Source organism: Cladophialophora psammophila, assembly GCF_000585535.1.
Source record: "Cladophialophora psammophila CBS 110553 chromosome Unknown aczJe-supercont1.10, whole genome shotgun sequence".
NCBI classification, from domain to species: Eukaryota; Fungi; Ascomycota; class Eurotiomycetes; order Chaetothyriales; family Herpotrichiellaceae; genus Cladophialophora; species Cladophialophora psammophila.
Genome location: NW_006912931.1, coordinates 112,657 through 128,740, shown reverse-complemented (window position 1 = coordinate 128,740; position 16,084 = coordinate 112,657). Strand labels below are relative to the sequence as shown.

General features: G+C 51.5%; 6 protein-coding genes across 6 annotated transcripts; 4 read left to right on the top strand and 2 right to left on the bottom strand.

Annotated features, from left to right (window-relative positions):
- Nucleotides 1-53: 53 nt before the first annotated feature.
- A1O5_06759 (uncharacterized protein) lies at nucleotides 54-1,115 on the top strand (the record flags this gene model as incomplete). Its single annotated transcript, XM_007747350.1, has 2 exons — nucleotides 54-169; nucleotides 221-1,115. The coding sequence occupies 2 exons, from the start codon at nucleotides 54-56 to the stop codon at nucleotides 1,113-1,115; spliced, it is 1,011 nt and encodes a 336-aa protein (XP_007745540.1).
- Nucleotides 1,116-1,782: 667 nt separating this feature from the next.
- Nucleotides 1,783-2,415, top strand: A1O5_06758 (uncharacterized protein; the record flags this gene model as incomplete). Its single annotated transcript, XM_007747349.1, has 1 exon — nucleotides 1,783-2,415. The coding sequence occupies one exon, from the start codon at nucleotides 1,783-1,785 to the stop codon at nucleotides 2,413-2,415; it is 633 nt and encodes a 210-aa protein (XP_007745539.1).
- A 1,184-nt stretch (nucleotides 2,416-3,599) lies between these two features.
- A1O5_06757 (uncharacterized protein) lies at nucleotides 3,600-5,168 on the top strand (the record flags this gene model as incomplete). Its single annotated transcript, XM_007747348.1, has 2 exons — nucleotides 3,600-3,839; nucleotides 3,900-5,168. The coding sequence occupies 2 exons, from the start codon at nucleotides 3,600-3,602 to the stop codon at nucleotides 5,166-5,168; spliced, it is 1,509 nt and encodes a 502-aa protein (XP_007745538.1).
- Nucleotides 5,169-6,664: 1,496 nt separating this feature from the next.
- On the bottom strand, nucleotides 6,665-9,482 carry A1O5_06756 (uncharacterized protein; the record flags this gene model as incomplete). Its single annotated transcript, XM_007747347.1, has 2 exons — nucleotides 6,665-7,013; nucleotides 7,069-9,482. The coding sequence occupies 2 exons, from the start codon at nucleotides 9,480-9,482 to the stop codon at nucleotides 6,665-6,667; spliced, it is 2,763 nt and encodes a 920-aa protein (XP_007745537.1).
- A 335-nt stretch (nucleotides 9,483-9,817) lies between these two features.
- On the top strand, nucleotides 9,818-12,697 carry A1O5_06755 (uncharacterized protein; the record flags this gene model as incomplete). The annotated part of the gene is made up of 6 exons (XM_007747346.1): nucleotides 9,818-9,951; nucleotides 10,010-10,647; nucleotides 10,694-11,192; nucleotides 11,243-12,260; nucleotides 12,322-12,468; nucleotides 12,524-12,697. The coding sequence occupies 6 exons, from the start codon at nucleotides 9,818-9,820 to the stop codon at nucleotides 12,695-12,697; spliced, it is 2,610 nt and encodes an 869-aa protein (XP_007745536.1).
- Nucleotides 12,698-13,416: 719 nt separating this feature from the next.
- On the bottom strand, nucleotides 13,417-15,801 carry A1O5_06754 (uncharacterized protein; the record flags this gene model as incomplete). Its single annotated transcript, XM_007747345.1, has 1 exon — nucleotides 13,417-15,801. One exon carries the CDS (start codon nucleotides 15,799-15,801, stop codon nucleotides 13,417-13,419), a length of 2,385 nt encoding a protein of 794 aa, XP_007745535.1.
- Nucleotides 15,802-16,084: the final 283 nt, after the last annotated feature.

Genomic DNA, 16,084 nt, shown 5'->3' with positions numbered 1-16,084 from the left:
TATCTCATCAAATTTAACATAATGTCCAATAAAATCGACTAGGACGGACCAACATGGCTCAAGCCCCTCCAGCTCTTGGAAGGAAATCCTCAGCTCCATGGGACAGGTTACGACCAGTGAAGCAAGATCCTTTGGAAGGCATGGGATTCGTCTCCAAGGGTGACAACAGGTACTGTCCTTCTACTCGAGCCCCCCGCTTCGTCTTCGTAACGGCAATAAGGCTGCTCGATCTCAAATCACAAGAGAGCTTCTACAATAAGATTGTTGCTCGCTACATGCAATTTTGCACACGGCACTCTAAGGATCTCGACAGCGCTTTTGCATCCTTAAATCTCGACGAGGGTCAGTCGCCGCCCTTGAATCCCACGAAAAAACCGCCCGGAAAGCCGACCATTCCTCAACCTGCACGAGCCCCTAGTCTATTGCAGCAAGACTTCATTGCCCCTACGAACGCTCAATCGACCAGTGCACCGACACCCTTACCGGCATCTGAGCTATCAATTATTCTTCTCGCGCTCCGGAAACTACGAGAGGGTCTGCTTGCCAGTTCTATATCAGCGCCGAACCCAGTCTTTTCCCAACGAGTCCATGTATTCAACATCAGAGTCGCGATCCTGGCGCTTCATCCGGAGGGCTACCATCCTTCCTTGCTGCACCTCCTGTCCGTCCTGCATACCCCCGAGCATCCCCTGCCTCGATCCGAGTTGGTGGAGATGACGACCTACTTGATCCTTGACACGGCCATCCGGCAGCACGATCTTTACCAAGCATATGCCTTGAAGTACAATAGTCGTGTCCGGTTTGGGTTCAGAAGCCGAGTCGTCGACAGTATATTGAAATCACTTATCATGGGAGACTGGGCCACGTTTTGGCGTGTTCGACAGAAGGTTGATGGCTATGTGCGAGCTATTCTCTATTGGCACCTGGAAGCACAGCGCAAGACGGTGCTCAAAGCGATCGGTCGAGCCTACTACACTTGCGACGTCAATTGGATTCTCCAGAGCGCCACTGGAAGCCAACTAAACTGGGAGGAACTCGTCAAGATCGAGGATATTGGCTGGATGCGAGAGGGTGATAAGGTCGTGATCCGGAAGCCGAAGGCCAAGACCAGCTAACCCTTGATGTTCGGTCTGTGCGCGATTGATGCAAGTCATTCGCTTCCCCTGACCCAAATCTGGATATCTGAAGAACGCTTGGGAGCCCGTGGAAGACTGCGAGACAGGTCTGGATCTGAGGTGGGCGTTTTGAAACCCGTTGAGGAGAGTTCGAAACAAGCTCGCAAAGCCAACCTCGCCACGTGGCCAAGCCAAGTTTGCGCGGTTTGCTTTTATTCTCCACCCCCAGCCTCGCCTTGGCGCGCTTGTCGAGCCGCCAGCCACGCAATTTCTGCCAATCATGAGCTGTGCCTCTGTTTACAGCCTGGTCTTGGCGTCCGCCTGCGCTCATCTGTTCCGTTTTCATGTCCCCTACTCTTCCAACCTCTTGAATTCTCTGCACGGCGCGTTTTACGCACAAGCAGCCACTGCAACCCTGCCAGACGAGGCCACACATGTGCACAATGCGCGCAACAATTTTCTTGACAATGACCAGCCCTTGTATTTCTGCTCTGACATGGATAGGTAGATGTCCAAGAGCCTTTTCCCTTCTGCTTCTTCTTTTCCTGTCTAGTATCCAAATTCACCACATCTCATCTGATCAACGGCTCTCGCTTAACTCTCAAACAGATTCTCAGAACTCAGGTTGACTTGAATAGTACTGGGTACACTCGTTGTCTCCCTCAGAATGAATTCGAGAAGAGTCTGTACCGTCCTTACTTTGTCTTCGTTCCTAGCCCTGTCCAACGCCTGGCCGCTCTTCCCGCCTGCGATCGAGCGAAGACAACCTGTCTCGTACTCAGTGGTCGCAGTGGACGGCGGAAGCACAACAGGCGATGTCTCACCGACAACAACAGTCACTGATGCCATTACTCAAACGGCAACAGTAATGAAGACACAACTCTCCACGATCGTCATGACCGAGTCTGAAACACCCATAACGAAAGTCGTGACGGTTAGCTCTCCATCACCGACTACTGTCACCGACTACCCGCCTGCCTCGCCAACAACACACATCGTCTCCCTACCACCAGCATCTTCGGCCTCATCGAGTCAACAATACCCCTCCGACGCATCCCCCTCGATAGCAACCTCCATTGCCGCAGCTACCACGACAGAAATTCTTTCACCAGTAACGGTGACTGTCACACAACCCCTCCCCTCAACAAGACCGTATGACGACGGCATGTGGCACACATGGTACTACTATACGGTCACCCCTGAGAGCCTATCGAGCTGGGCCTCAACGACAACCTCCAGCCCAGAATTGAGCTGGACTACAACAAGCACCACCACCACGTCAGAGTCCAGTTCCCAATAGTGCTTGAATTTAATCTCGTCCACAACTTCGTTACCGACATCTAGTTGGGAAACGACAAGTGAGTCGCCAACTACCACTAGTTCGTCTGTTGTCAAATTCGGGAGTGTGCGTTCATCGGTCTCAACACCTTCGTGAGGCAATCTCAGTTAATATTCCTTTCTGGGAGATCGACGCAATGTGTAAAAATGCAAACTGGGCTATTTCTAGGGGGTCATGTCGGGGATTAAAAAGTATGAGTATCGGGTTGGGAAAGCGGAACTCGAGTGTTATTCTGGATTTTAGCGAGGCGCTGGTGGTCACGTCTGAAACGTCTGGGATGTCTGATATACATGGCAGCACCAGGGAAAATAATAGCAATAGAAGTTGTGTTATTCATTCTCTCGCCTCTGGTGATCCCTATATCTCACAATCTTGACTTTGGCCTTGATGATCAAATGTATCTGTTCCGTTGCCTGGATCCAGACTGAGTGTCCCTGACGTGAGCCTGTTTGTCGGAAGACACGACTACGTGGCGCGTAAAGACGGGGTAAACCTCCCATGGCAGACAGAGTATTTCGCAAGGCCTGCCCTAAAACTCAGCCCTAGTTTCGCCTTTGAGTGATACAGTACCTGCCAAGTTATATCCATTACAGCCTCGTAGCTCAACCGAGATTGCAGGGAATTGTTCGGCCGAGTTCAGCCGTCAGTGCCGCTGCTTTGGGAGGGCATGAAATAATTCTCTAAATGGTTGGAAAGATCGCTCCTCTGCCGTCCTATGTATTACAACAGGCTAACTGAAGACGAAAAGCTTTTCGAACCATTGTCGACGCGCGCTCTAAGAGGGTATTTGTCCCGTCGCCATTCAGGCATAAGGTTCTATTTCGATTTGGAGCTCGATTCCTGGACAATCCAGTGACTGATGCCTGATAGATTGAAGCACGCCGAGAAGGGCTCCCGCTCTACGGTAGGTGCGTTTCTATTGACGTTAGGCAAATTTCGCGGAATCAAAATCCGTAACTCTTTCGTACACTAGTAAGCGAGCCCCTATTTCTCCAACAGTTAACAGGTGATGGAAACAGAGAGCCACAGGTCATATAACGACGACGGGGTATCCAGACGGGGAATAACGGCTGGGACATGGACCAAGTCGCCGGTTCAACAAATCGATTTTGGGTCAACAGCCAAGATCTCTCAACGCCAACAAGATGGCGGCCATCTGGCGCCTAGTCGGAGCGTCTCCCGCAAAAAGTCCACCGCCGGCGGTTGAGAGTGACGAGGTCTACCCGGTTCACATGCTAGACGACACACAGACACTCCGGGACATCGTCGTCACATGGACGCTGTGCTTTAATGATGTACTGGACGCGGACAAGTTGTACATGTCGCTGTCGAGACTGCTGGAAATTGGTGACTGGAGAAAGGTCGGCGGTCGGCTGAGGTTGAAGGTTAGCTTCTCATTTTGATCATGCTCGACTGGTCAGTCGCTGCTTGCTCACGCTCGCTAGGAGAATGGGGAGCTGGAGATTCATGTACCACGGCCTTTCACGGCGGAGCGTCCTGCCGTGTCGTATACCCACCAATCCCTAGCCATGGACATTGAAGACCATCCGCTGGCAAAGACCCTCCCCAAAGCAACCGAAGCCCCATCCATACAACCCGGGCCACAGGGCTTTCGAGTCTTTGCCGCTCGGGAAGATGCGCCGGCGACGCTCGAGGATTTCGTCTGCCAGGACACCCCCCAGCTGTCGCTACACATCACTTCGTTTAATGACGCGACGCTCGTGGCTCTCTCGTGGCCACATACACTGATGGATGTCATGGGCCAGCAAGCCCTCCTGCGCGGCTGGTCTCTAGTGCTAGCCGGCCGGGAGGCAGAAGTACCCCCTATGCTCGGTGCACGAGAGGACGCATTGTGTGCAGCCGCAGATGCGCCCGTGGAAAATGAAGAAGAGTTCAGGCTGGGGCAGAAGCGGCTGAGGGGATGGGCCATGCTCATGTTCGGGCTGCGATTTGCCTGGGATCTGCTGTGGAATCGGGTCGTCGAGACACGCACCATCTTCTTGCCCAAGAGGATAGTAGCCGAGCTGCGACGCCGGGCGCAGGGCGACCTGGCTGCACAGGATAGCGGACAGGAGAAGCCATTCATCAGCGAGGGCGACGTGCTGACCGCGTGGGCACTACGTGCAGTGGTTTTCTCCCTACCGCAGCCACGGCCAGTGTCGGTGCTTCACGCGCTCAACGCGCGGTTCCGACTCTCTTCGCTAGTTCAAGCTTCAGGTGTCTACGTCCAGAACATGGCAGTGGCCGCCTTTACGTTCCGTTCTCGTGAGGTCGCGACGGGCTCTCTAGGCGCCATAGCTCTGGAGAACCGCCGCCAATTGATGGAGCAATCGACCGAGGCACAGGTGCTTGCCTGCCTGCGCGAGCTGCGACGGGAGTCCAAATCGGGCCGAAGCGACCCACGGATGGTGTGCGGTGAGCCCGACGCCCTGCTGATGCCTTTCACCAACTGGACCCGGGCCGGCTTCTTCGAGACGGCCGACTTCAGCCCTGCACTTGTTCGCGCTGGCAAGACGGGCCAGTCAAGGAGCAACCCGCCCGGGTCTATGGTGTTCCACCACGCGCAATCAATGCGACAGAGCACGGCCGTGAGGAACGTGATTGTGGTGTTGGGCAAAGACCACGGCGACAACTACTGGCTGACCGGGATTCTGCTCCCCGCAGCCTGGGCCAAGATTGAAGAGGACATAAATAGGATGTCTCAATGGCAGTAATAAGATGGAAAACCGGGACGATCCACATAAATCCAAGACACTGGCCATGGTGAATTGTCAAATTTCATTCATCCAAGACAGAGTATAACGTGGATGAAAGGAAGGAGCATGGGGCGGCATCACTCTCGTCTTGAAGGAGGGTGAGCTGGGTGTCGATTTACCTTCTCTTGGTTTATCAATCAGTGGGGAGGATATTTCGTTACTGGTGTTAGAGGAGATGGTGAATGTCTACATACTTAAGGTTCATCATATCTATACCACCCACCCTCTCTCTCACCTTTTGCTATCAGAAAAGGGCGCATTGTCTCTTACACGCCGAGTTCTACTCCTCCTTCACGTTTATTCTCTTTTACATGCGCCGACAATTCGCCAGCCTCGCGCGTACAGTCACAAAGGGCGCTCCTCGCTGGACAAACTAAGCAGACTATAAGGCTATTATAATGGCTCTGCAATTTTGTCCATTTTGCCGATGCCATGAGAGGCAAGAGAAATATGGGTCGAAAAATATTCTGCTCTCTACTGTACACCGTGGTGCCACTCCGGGCTGCCCCTGGGGTAATTTAGTTTCAGACAGCACCCTCTTCTTTGAGCATCGCTAGTCACATTTAACATACCTCTACAAAAACCAAGTCGTTCTTGTGATTGAGCGTTCTCCGGCCTACCCAGGAACTCGACTATATCTTCAATGGTCTTCAAAACGCCTGTCAGTCCCTCTCAACGAGTATTCTGAATGGGATATGATCGATTGGATTTACATCAACCAAGATGATATGAAGGAACGGGAGTTCGAATCTCTCAAAATGGGCTCTATTTATGGACATGTCATTCTTGTAATTGCAGCAAGTCCTACGCCAAACAGTCGTTGCGGCATTTATGAACAACGGGAGCGGCACCAAGTACAGCTAAATTGGCGGCAACGAAAGATCGACGAGTGCGCTCTTCACAGATCCCCTCGTGGTCATGGCTTTCCATTGAAGGGGCAATAAACAGCTGGGGCGGTAATTTCCGCAGCGCTGTCGAGATACTGCAAATCGACTACCAAATTGCAGGTGACGATCTACATGGCCGCTGCCAGAAAGGCCAGTATCATGGTTCGAGGCTGTGTCGTATGAGTCCATCTCCATGAAGATCCCCGTGAAGCCGATGCCCAGCGATACAGAGTTTCCACAGAGTCCGAAGACCAGATTGCCGTCCCGATCCCAGATACCAATCCATTTGAGATGCAATGCTATGAGCTACAAGGTCTCGCATTGCTGGGCCTTCTTTTCAACATACCGCTGGTGAACCACTTTGCGAATTGCTTGGTCCTCCCACAGGCTAAGGGCACTTCAAACAAATTCAGGAGAATGGGTATTGCCGAACCCGCCAACGGACGGCTCCGCGGGTGTTTCGCAGAACGGCGTATTGAACTCGTCTGATGGAGTATTTCGAAGCTGAAGCCGGCAGCATTGTCCACGCCCATACTAGTTTGACTAGGCTGGATTTGCAAAACGTTATCAATTCGAGCGAGGGGTAACCGTTGTCAACACGTCGAGAGCGAATGTGCCCACCTCCTCATCCAAAACCTCCGTGATATATTTGCGCTTGGCATTGCTATCATCACTCGAGAAATTCTTGTGTAAGGGGTAGTTACCGCTGTGATCGTAGAGGATGAAAAAAGGGACTTGAAGCAAAGCATCTGGGACCCTAGCCAGTGCTGCTTGCAGTTTCATGGTTTCCTTCCAACCGCCGTAAAGCGTAGTGGAGATGTTTTGGTGCCAAATGCCATCTGTCGAAGCAATGGATGAATCCGCATCGACGAACGAAGCATTCTCGCTTGCTATCGAAGATGTAGACTCGAGACAGCTGTCATCGAATGCACCAAGCAGTCTCATTTGGAAGAGGTTCGAAGGAAGCCAACTTCTCCATTGACATTCCCTGATCAAAGGTGATTTGATCGCAGGCTGATTTTTGTCTAGTCTGAAACATCGATTTCTTTACCGACACAGGCCCGACGATCAATGCCTCAATCTCCTCTGTGACCTTGCCAATACCGTGATGAAGCACCATGGATTTCTCGCGTGGCAAAGCAACCAGAAGTCCGCTCACCCAACGCTCGAAAACAGCGGCGAGAGCGGCACGCTCAACCCCTAGCTGCACATCCATCTCGAATTCTTTGATCTTTACACCATCATCGGACTCTCTCGTATCCAGATCTTGATTGACGAGATCTTCTTCTAGAATGACCGCGGGTCTCGTGGATCCTAAAAGCTTCCCTCCGAGATGCCACGGGGCCGGCATCTGCCATTCTACTTCGTAGTGATAATCCCACTGCGCTGGAACCATAAACGAAATGTCCACAAGTAGGACGTTCATAGAGGGGTCTAGCTCTTTGAGAAGTATAGTGTCTCGACGAGCTAAGCAAAAGAAGTCCTCCCAGCTAAGACCAGGCATCAGTCCTGGAAGTTTGGCGTGCAAGCCTCTCGCATCAGCTGTCGCCAAGGCAGACTGGTGGACAGTGCTGTAATCGCCCCTTGTATCGAACACAAACGTCCGCGGAGCCCACCTGAAGCCGGGCTCCCGAAATGCCGCCTCCGGAGAGGCAGCGAAATCACTGCCTGATTGAGCCTCAAAGATGAGACCCTGGGGAAAAAGTTTCTGCTCCAAGAGGAAAGCCTTCATTCGCTTCGAGCACACATCAGGGTCGCTACGATCAATTGCGAGAATCGGGGTGAGGTCGAGTCCAAGCATGTTAGACAGACAAATCGTCTCGTCGTCAGCATTGCTGGTTGTCCTTCCGGCGAAGGCTCTCCATATCTCCCGACTCCGTTCCAGTCTTGGCAGAGCTTTGAAGGTTTCCATGTTGGTGTACATGCGCGAGGTCTGTTCAAGAATGGACTTCTCAATCTCAGAGAGGACTGCGCTTCTGTGATCGGGTGGCTTCATGATGAGTTCAGAGAACTTAATCGCTCTGTCGCTCAGCTGAAAGAGGCACCTTCGTGAGATGATGCCTTCATGTAATGTCCACAACCGACGGAACCAGGCTGTTCTGTTGATCCTTGCAGAGAGTTCCCACGAAGGCGTGTCCGAAGGTATATCGTTTAGCTCTGCGTTTAGAATCAATGTCATCGAGGCCTTTCGGTAAACGTGTACCATCTGGGAGATTGCGAAATTCCTCTCGGCCCTGAACGAGCTGCCCACCGGCACACAAATCGTGTCGATCCAGAAGAAAGTATTGGCTTTCTCTTCCGGTTTCGAAGAATAGTTCCACATCAGGGCGTTGACTTGATATTGAATTTTCCGTAGCTGGCAAGATGGAAGACTATTGTGATGCAGATTGCCGAGTCCATCTGACCATACATGTGATATGGCAACGAAATTATGCTCGTGACAGTCAGATGCGGCAACCTCCAGCTTGCCGTCAGGTCCACCGAGGCGGATGATAGGAATTTTGTTGGCTTGCAAGATCGTCGCTACAAGACGACTAAGTGGCTCCGACATATCACACTTACACCCAGGCTCTATGTGTCGAGTTTGATATGTCTGGTGATCTACCTGCAACGCCGAGCAAAGCTCAGGGTTGCAAGCCATATGGTCTTGAGGGCTCTTGACTGGACCTAGAAGAGAAACGCAGTAGCCTGATATCGCGTCACAACTTAGTGCCAAAGCATTGACAGCGACGGGGCACCAGCCGTCGTGCCTCGTTATTCGCTCCAATTTATCGTAGAATATTCCGGGGTGCCTTTGGAGAGGAGTAATGTCAGGCCAAGCAGAATTTCGCACAATCTTCAAGGTGTTGATCAAAATATTCAATGACAAAAGCAGTGATTGAGGAAGGACATCCCAGGCTTCAAGGAAATTCGAGCCTTCGGATAATTCAAAGTGACTCTTCTGTCTGTCAGCGTCATGAAGCAAGTAGTCAATAGCCTTCAGCTCTGAGACACGATTTTCATCGCTCTTGCCTTGGATTACCTCAACCCAGTGGTCCAATTTCGCCAACAAGCCGCAAGTCGATATGCGAGTCGTAGTTTTCTTTGCGTCTTCTTCGACGGTGCAGGGAGCAGTCCAGTCCTCAAGACGGAGATCTTCATTCAAGAACTCTTGCAACATCCCGAACCAGAGCCACGATTGTACAAAAGCCGCCAGACGAGGTTTAAACTTGTCTGGATATGGCTTGTTCTTTCGAGGATAAAACTCCTGTGGCGTGTAATACCCGTGCCTTTGGTGGTAGGTGGCCCATGGACCCTTGTACAAGTATTCAAAGTCATCGCATATATAGTAAGGCACCTGAATATGTTCCCACGAGCTTAGTTTCGGTAGAGGCAGATGGTCCATGAAGGATGGATAGGGGTGGAAAGGGGAACATACGACAGACACGGCGGGGACGAGGCTGAGGGAGTAGCTGCGGGCGACGTGGATTTCCCTGCCAAGCCATTTCCGCCCGCAACTTCCAATGTTGAAGTCCGTTAAAGGCGCAGGAAGATCTCCGCTGCCTGCCATTGACAACTGCCTGGGAAGTCTTGCACCCATCCAAAGTTTCGCCCGGTCTTTTGCATATTGATTGGCACAAATACTTAGATACTTTTCAATTCACTACCTCTAAGGCTGAACTCTAAGATTTCCCTCGCTCTCCCTCGCCGCTGGGCGCAAGCCACCAACGCCGTCGCAATATGGCGACAGGCACCCCCGTCGAAGACCAGGGCCGTTTGCTCGAGGAAGCTCTCGGTGTCGTGCGTCAACAATCGCAGCAGATGCGCAGATGCCTTGAGACCCCGGGAAAGCTCATGGATGCTCTGAAATGCGGGTAAGGATCTCGTCGAGCCTTGACTCCCTGCACATCTGACCACAATGCAACGCTATAGCTCGACTTTGGTCTCTGAACTGCGCACTCCTACCTTAGGGCCGAAGCAATACTATGAGCTCTATATGGCTGTGTTTGATGCTCTACGGTACCTGTCCGACTATCTCCGCGAGTCGCATCCCGTCAACCACCTTGCCGATCTCTACGAACTTGTCCAATATGCAGGCAACATAATTCCCAGATTATATCTTATGATTACGGTAGGCACCGTCTATATGGGAGTCGAAGATGCCCCGGTCAAGGAGATCATGAAGGATATGATGGAAATGAGTCGCGGCGTACAGCATCCCATCCGAGGCCTCTTCCTCCGATACTACCTGCTGGGCCAGGCCCGTGACCACTTACCAACGGGCAAAGAAGAGGGACCCCAGGGCAATCTGCAAGATTCAATCAACTTCATCCTTACAAACTTTGTGGAGATGAATAAGCTTTGGGTGAGGTGGCAGCATCAAGGCCATTCAAGAGAAAGGGAACAAAGGACACAAGAGCGGAGGGAGTTGGAATTGTTGGTTGGAAGCAATCTGGTGAGGCTAAGTCAATTGGTCGACTTGGAGACATACAAATCTACCATCATCGGCCCGTTGCTGGAACAGGTAGTCCAGTGTCGAGATGTCCTGGCCCAGGAATATCTGCTCGAAGGTAGGAAGATAGGTCTGAGTACGGGGACATGCTAACGGTGGTCTAGTCATCACAAAGGTCTTTCCGGATGAATACCACCTCCACACTTTGGATCAAATGCTCTCCGCCATCGCGAGACTAAATCCATACGTGGATATGAAGAAGATTGTTATCGGATTAATGGACCGTCTGTCTACCTATGCACAAAGGGAATCTGCTGAATCGGTGTCTGCCGAAGACAAGCGCAAAGCTGAAGAAGACGCTGCAGTCCGGATGCTGGAAAAAGTCGATTTGAACCAGGATTCGAAGCCTATTCCCCCTGCCACTCAACCGGATTCACCCACGACGAATGGTGCCGATGCCAAGTCACCCACGGAAACACAAACAACGGAATCGGAGCCGGCAACGCCGGCGACACCAGCGACAAATGGTGAGAAGGGAACTGGCGTTGGTGAGGTCAGGCTGTTTGAGATCTTTTACGAACAAGTCGTAAATCTTGTCAAAACGAGAGGCCTTCCAATCCAAGACACTATGGCCCTTTTGACGTCGCTGGCCAATCTTGCACTGTACGTTCGCATGATCTGATTCTGGGAGCTGACAAGCTAACACCAATCAGTAACATCTACCCAGAGAGGCTGGAATACCTTGACCAGATTCTGGCCTATGCTCGCGAGAAGGGTGCCGAATACATGGACTCCGCCGACCTCCATTCCGCCGCAACACAAGCCAACATGCTCAATCTTCTTCTTTCACCGATCAGAACATATATGTCGCTTTTCACCGCGTTAGCGCTTCCCAACTATCTCCCTCTGTACCAATCACAAACGTATGCTACGAGGAGGGCTGTTGCCGGAGAGGTGGCCAAGAGCATCCTTCGCAACCATGTGCTGATTACAACTACACAACATCTGGATGGCATCATGTCTCTTCTGAAGGTCATCATCAAAGAGGGCATTCAACAACCGACTGGCTATCCGGGGTTGAACCGCCAGAGAGGTGGTGAGTCGGATGAGACAGTTGAGGAGCAAGGCTGGCTAGCAAGGATAGTTCATTTCATTCAAGGACCAGACAACGACACCCAGCTCAAACTGTTACAGCAAGTTCGCAAAGCCTATGAGCCTGGCAATGAGCGGATAAAATATACGACTCCCGCTATCATTACCGCATCTATGAAGCTTGCGCGGAAGTTCAAAGCCCGTGAGCATTTTGACGACAACTGGCAAAACCAGTCGTCCGCCTTGTACCGGTTCATGCACCAGACCCTTTCTCAATTATATACCCGCGTTAACCCCGGGGCGGCAGAATTGTGTCTTCGACTATTTGTTTCCTGCGGTCAAATCGCCGATCAATGTGGCTTCGAAGAATTTGCCTATGAATTCTTTGCCCAAGCGTTTACGATCTACGAGGATAGTATCAGCGACTCAAGGGCACAGTTCCAGGCTGTTTGCATCATCGCTGGGGCGTTGCACATGACGAGGGGCTTTGGAAAGGAGAACTACGACACGTTGATCACGAAAGCCGCGTTGCACGGGAGCAAGCTGCTGAAGAAACCCGATCAATGTCGCGCAGTGTATCTGGCCAGCCACCTATGGTGGTGTGTTGAGATCCCTGGGAGGGAGGAGGATCCTAAGAACGTGAGTTTCAACAAGCGCAGATGTTGTGAGGGTTCCTGAAGCGCTAACAAGTCAAAAACAGTTCTACCGCGACGGCAAGCGGGTGCTAGAGTGTCTCCAGCGAGCATTACGAGTTGCGGATGCTTGTATGGATACCGCAGTCTCCGTCGAATTGTTTGTCGAAATTCTCAACCGATACGTCTACTACTTTGATCAGCAGAACGAAACGGTAAGGGCGAACATTCCTTGTACTCTCCAGCGTTGACTGATAATTCATGGTACAGGTTACGACCAAGTACCTCAATGGCCTCATTGAGCTGATCCATTCAAACTTGTCGACAACAAACTCTGAGGGGAACACCCAGGCCCTAGAGAATCCAAAGCGCCACTTTTTCAGGACGCTAGACTATATCAAGTCTAGAGATTACGAGGGTGTTATTACAGAGGCGAGGCAGTGATGTGGACGATCTGGAGTCAGGGGGATGCTGGTCAGAGAACGACCTTTTTTCTGAAGGTTGTCTGAAAGTGAGAACTCTTTGGAGTGGGTGGCTGAGCATTTTCACATTGCTCCTATCAGTACGAATGGTCTATCCCTTGCGGCGCCATCTTCCTTTGCACCATTGACACTTCCGAGAGGCTCATCGAGGAAGTTTTTCACTCGTATAGTACATGATTGCGTTGGCAAAAGAAAGCAGAGCGATATTTGAAGACAGCCCAAATGTAAATGTGGTCAAATCGATTACCAGTCCAATACTATGTATCCGCTGTGATAAAACCAGTGAGGAATCCATGCTCCATCCAGACTCGACGACTGCTGGTATTTATTTCCTACTCTCACCGCTCCTCTCTTTCTTCCTTGAACTTCCCTCCAACTTGTTTCAGACACGCGACTCCGGTTGACGTGTCATATGTAAGAAAGCTCTACAAGACGCATGACACTGGGCTTACTGCTTCTTGGGCGGTAATTGCCGCGGCTATTCGAATAACGATATTATGATCAGAAACTATTGATTGGGCCATTGACTCACTGATCCGTGGGGAAATGTGCACGTCTGATGGCGGGTGCTCTATCTGTTGACCCCGAGAATTATATCTGTGGTCCATTTTCTCCCTTTCAACCCACGGCTATACTTCCGCTCATCGACTCCTGTCCCTCATCTCTACCCAATCTTGGGCACTAAAGCTCCTGCACGAGGATTCCAGTAGCCGTCGCCTGAGGGAGTTGCAGTTTTGGCGTCAGCAACGCCACGGTCATCGAGGGACCAGCCGTGCCATTACCCGTGTTTGGGTTGTTACCCTGTACGGCTGCACGGTATTTGAAAGCAAAGTTCAAGATCAAAGCGACGGCCAAACCAATGGTGACAATGAATGGCCCAATGGGGTTGTCAAAGTCCTTTCCGCTTCGTTCTGTGATCAACTTTGTACGCCACATATACACATACCATCCCCATACTCCTGCAAAGATCGCGAAGCAGGTATACACAACAGCGAGGATGCGAGCAATGTTGTTATCAACACCTGCAGCATTGTACAGACCTAGGGAGAGGGTGGCCAGGAGGACTGCAATGTGCTGCCACTTGATGAATGTTCGCTGATTAGCAAGCCAGACTTTGGCTTCGACCTTCAGGTCACCCTGGTCTTTGATCCAAAAACTCGGTTCCTTGACGCCAGGCGGAAGCGGGGCATTTTCCCAGGCGCCTTTGCCTTCGCGGTGACGTCGAGCGTAACGAGAATTGGAGAAAGCGGGAAGAAAGGATCGGATGCCACCCCTGGAAGAGTCTTGAACCTCTACCTCTTCGGGAGGGTGAACACCCTCCTCGTCGGTATCCCGTTCCTCAGCGGTAGTTTCCAGCTGCGGCTCAGGCCTGCTGCGTAATTGGGATTGAACAGACTGGGAGAGCTGACTGGAGAGTCTCCTCTCTGGGAAAGAAGCTGACTTTCCTTTGGGTGTCATCCTGGACCCTGCAATGAAGCTCCCCACAGCCATTTCATCTTCTGCCTTTTTAGCCTCCTTTTGTTGTTCCTCTTGATAGGCTGTGACCGGGTCTCTTCTGATGTCTGTCTCGAGGTCACTCAGCCAGAACGGGAAACTGTTAACGTAGTCTTCAAAAAGCTCAGCCACACCATGGACAAATTTAGAGAACCTTTTCTCTTCCTTGACCAGGTGTGAGTTCATCAAGTCGTTAAGCCATGTATTATTCCTAGTATACTTGGATTCTTTGATCTTGATCTCAAGTACGGCGTGGGGAAAGCGGCTGATCTCCCCTTTCTTAATGGCTGTAAACGGGTACTCCATCTTGTTCTGGTCGATATCAGACCGATGCCAATCATCTGGGTCTCGACATGGCCGGTCAGGATCCATTGCGTCCTCTCGGATGAAGGCGAGATCGGTGTCGAGCGACACTCGGATCCTGTCGTCTCCGGGGATTTGGAAAGCAGTACGAGTATAGCTTGCTCGAAGAACTGGCTCGAGATCCTTCTCCTTGACAAATGATTGGATCTCATCGACATTGGCCCTGAACGCCTTGACATCCTCATGATGAGGTCCGAGCAGTTCCTCGAGCCTCTTGATCTGTTTTTCCATCTTGTATTCGCCCTTGAGGAAAGGTAAGAGATATTTGGGCTTCAGCTGAATTCTGATGTCGCTACTGTCGGTTGTTTCCTCGTCGACGAACTTCTTCTCAAGGACAACCTCAGACTCATCAAGCAGTTGGCCTGCCCACCTGACCCGAAGGGACGCGCCACCGGTGCCTTTCTCGACCTTACCCTGGTAGAGGTCGAAGTTTTGATTGTCGAAGTAGATCGAGGTGATTGTCGGGTCCTTTTGAGACGAATCAACCACCTTGACGGATTGAGGATTGTAGACCAAGACAGGCAGGCGACGCAGCAGGTAGGTCTTGACTTCCAGGAGGTTGTCCACATGAACCCAATATTTGAAGGCCTTGTATTCGTCTTTCGGTCGGACATCAGTGTCTGCTTCCTTGCCAGCCTGCTCTCCCTCGAGCTTCTGGCGAGCCCAGCTATACATGGTCGACAGGCGGAAGAGCAAAGGCGAGTAGTCCTCCTGGTTGAAAGGCATCTGGGAAAGACGAACTTGTAGTATGGGACGGACTCTGTACTTGAGGCCTCTCTTTCTGTCGTGTTTCTTTGCAGCTTTGAGGAACCCAGTGTAATTGAGCCTGCTGAACTTCCTAAGCTCATTGAGCTCCTTGGAGATGCTGTCAAGCTCAGGGAGTAGTTCTTTTGCCACAGCTTTATATTCTTCCTCGGATTTCCCTGCATCTTCACCTTCGGTAGAGGGGAGCTTAGCCTCGCAGGCAGCAGTTCGGTCTCGCAACGAGTTGAAGGTGTCGACCTGGTGCTGGTGGACCTTTTCCAGTTGGGTCACGGTTAGCTCATGGACGAAATTTTCTTCATCTTGTTCAGTCCAGCTGCCTTCGCCGCCACGGCCTTGTGGGGAGGTCTCATCTTCACGGAGGAGCTTTTTGATCTTGTCGTACTCGAGGTACTTGTCTTTCCATGGTGGATAGATGGAATCGGTGAGGGTCTTGCCGAAGCGCATGGTGCGTGCGAGGGCGAAGGTAAGGTAGGTTTGGTATTCAGGATGGGAGAGCTACTCCATACGGATGTCGATGTTGAGGACTGCAGTCGAAGATATTATGCAATGGGTATAGAACTGACAGAGCTTGGGCGAGCGAAGCTTTGGAACCGCAATGTACTCGGTGCTTGCATATCCCCACCCCAGCACAAGCAATGAACGGGGGGCAACAGCAAATCAAAGTGGCTCTTCCCCTCGCGTGCTCGGAAAATCTTTTGGCTGGGCCTAGGAGGAATTGTTCCGGTTG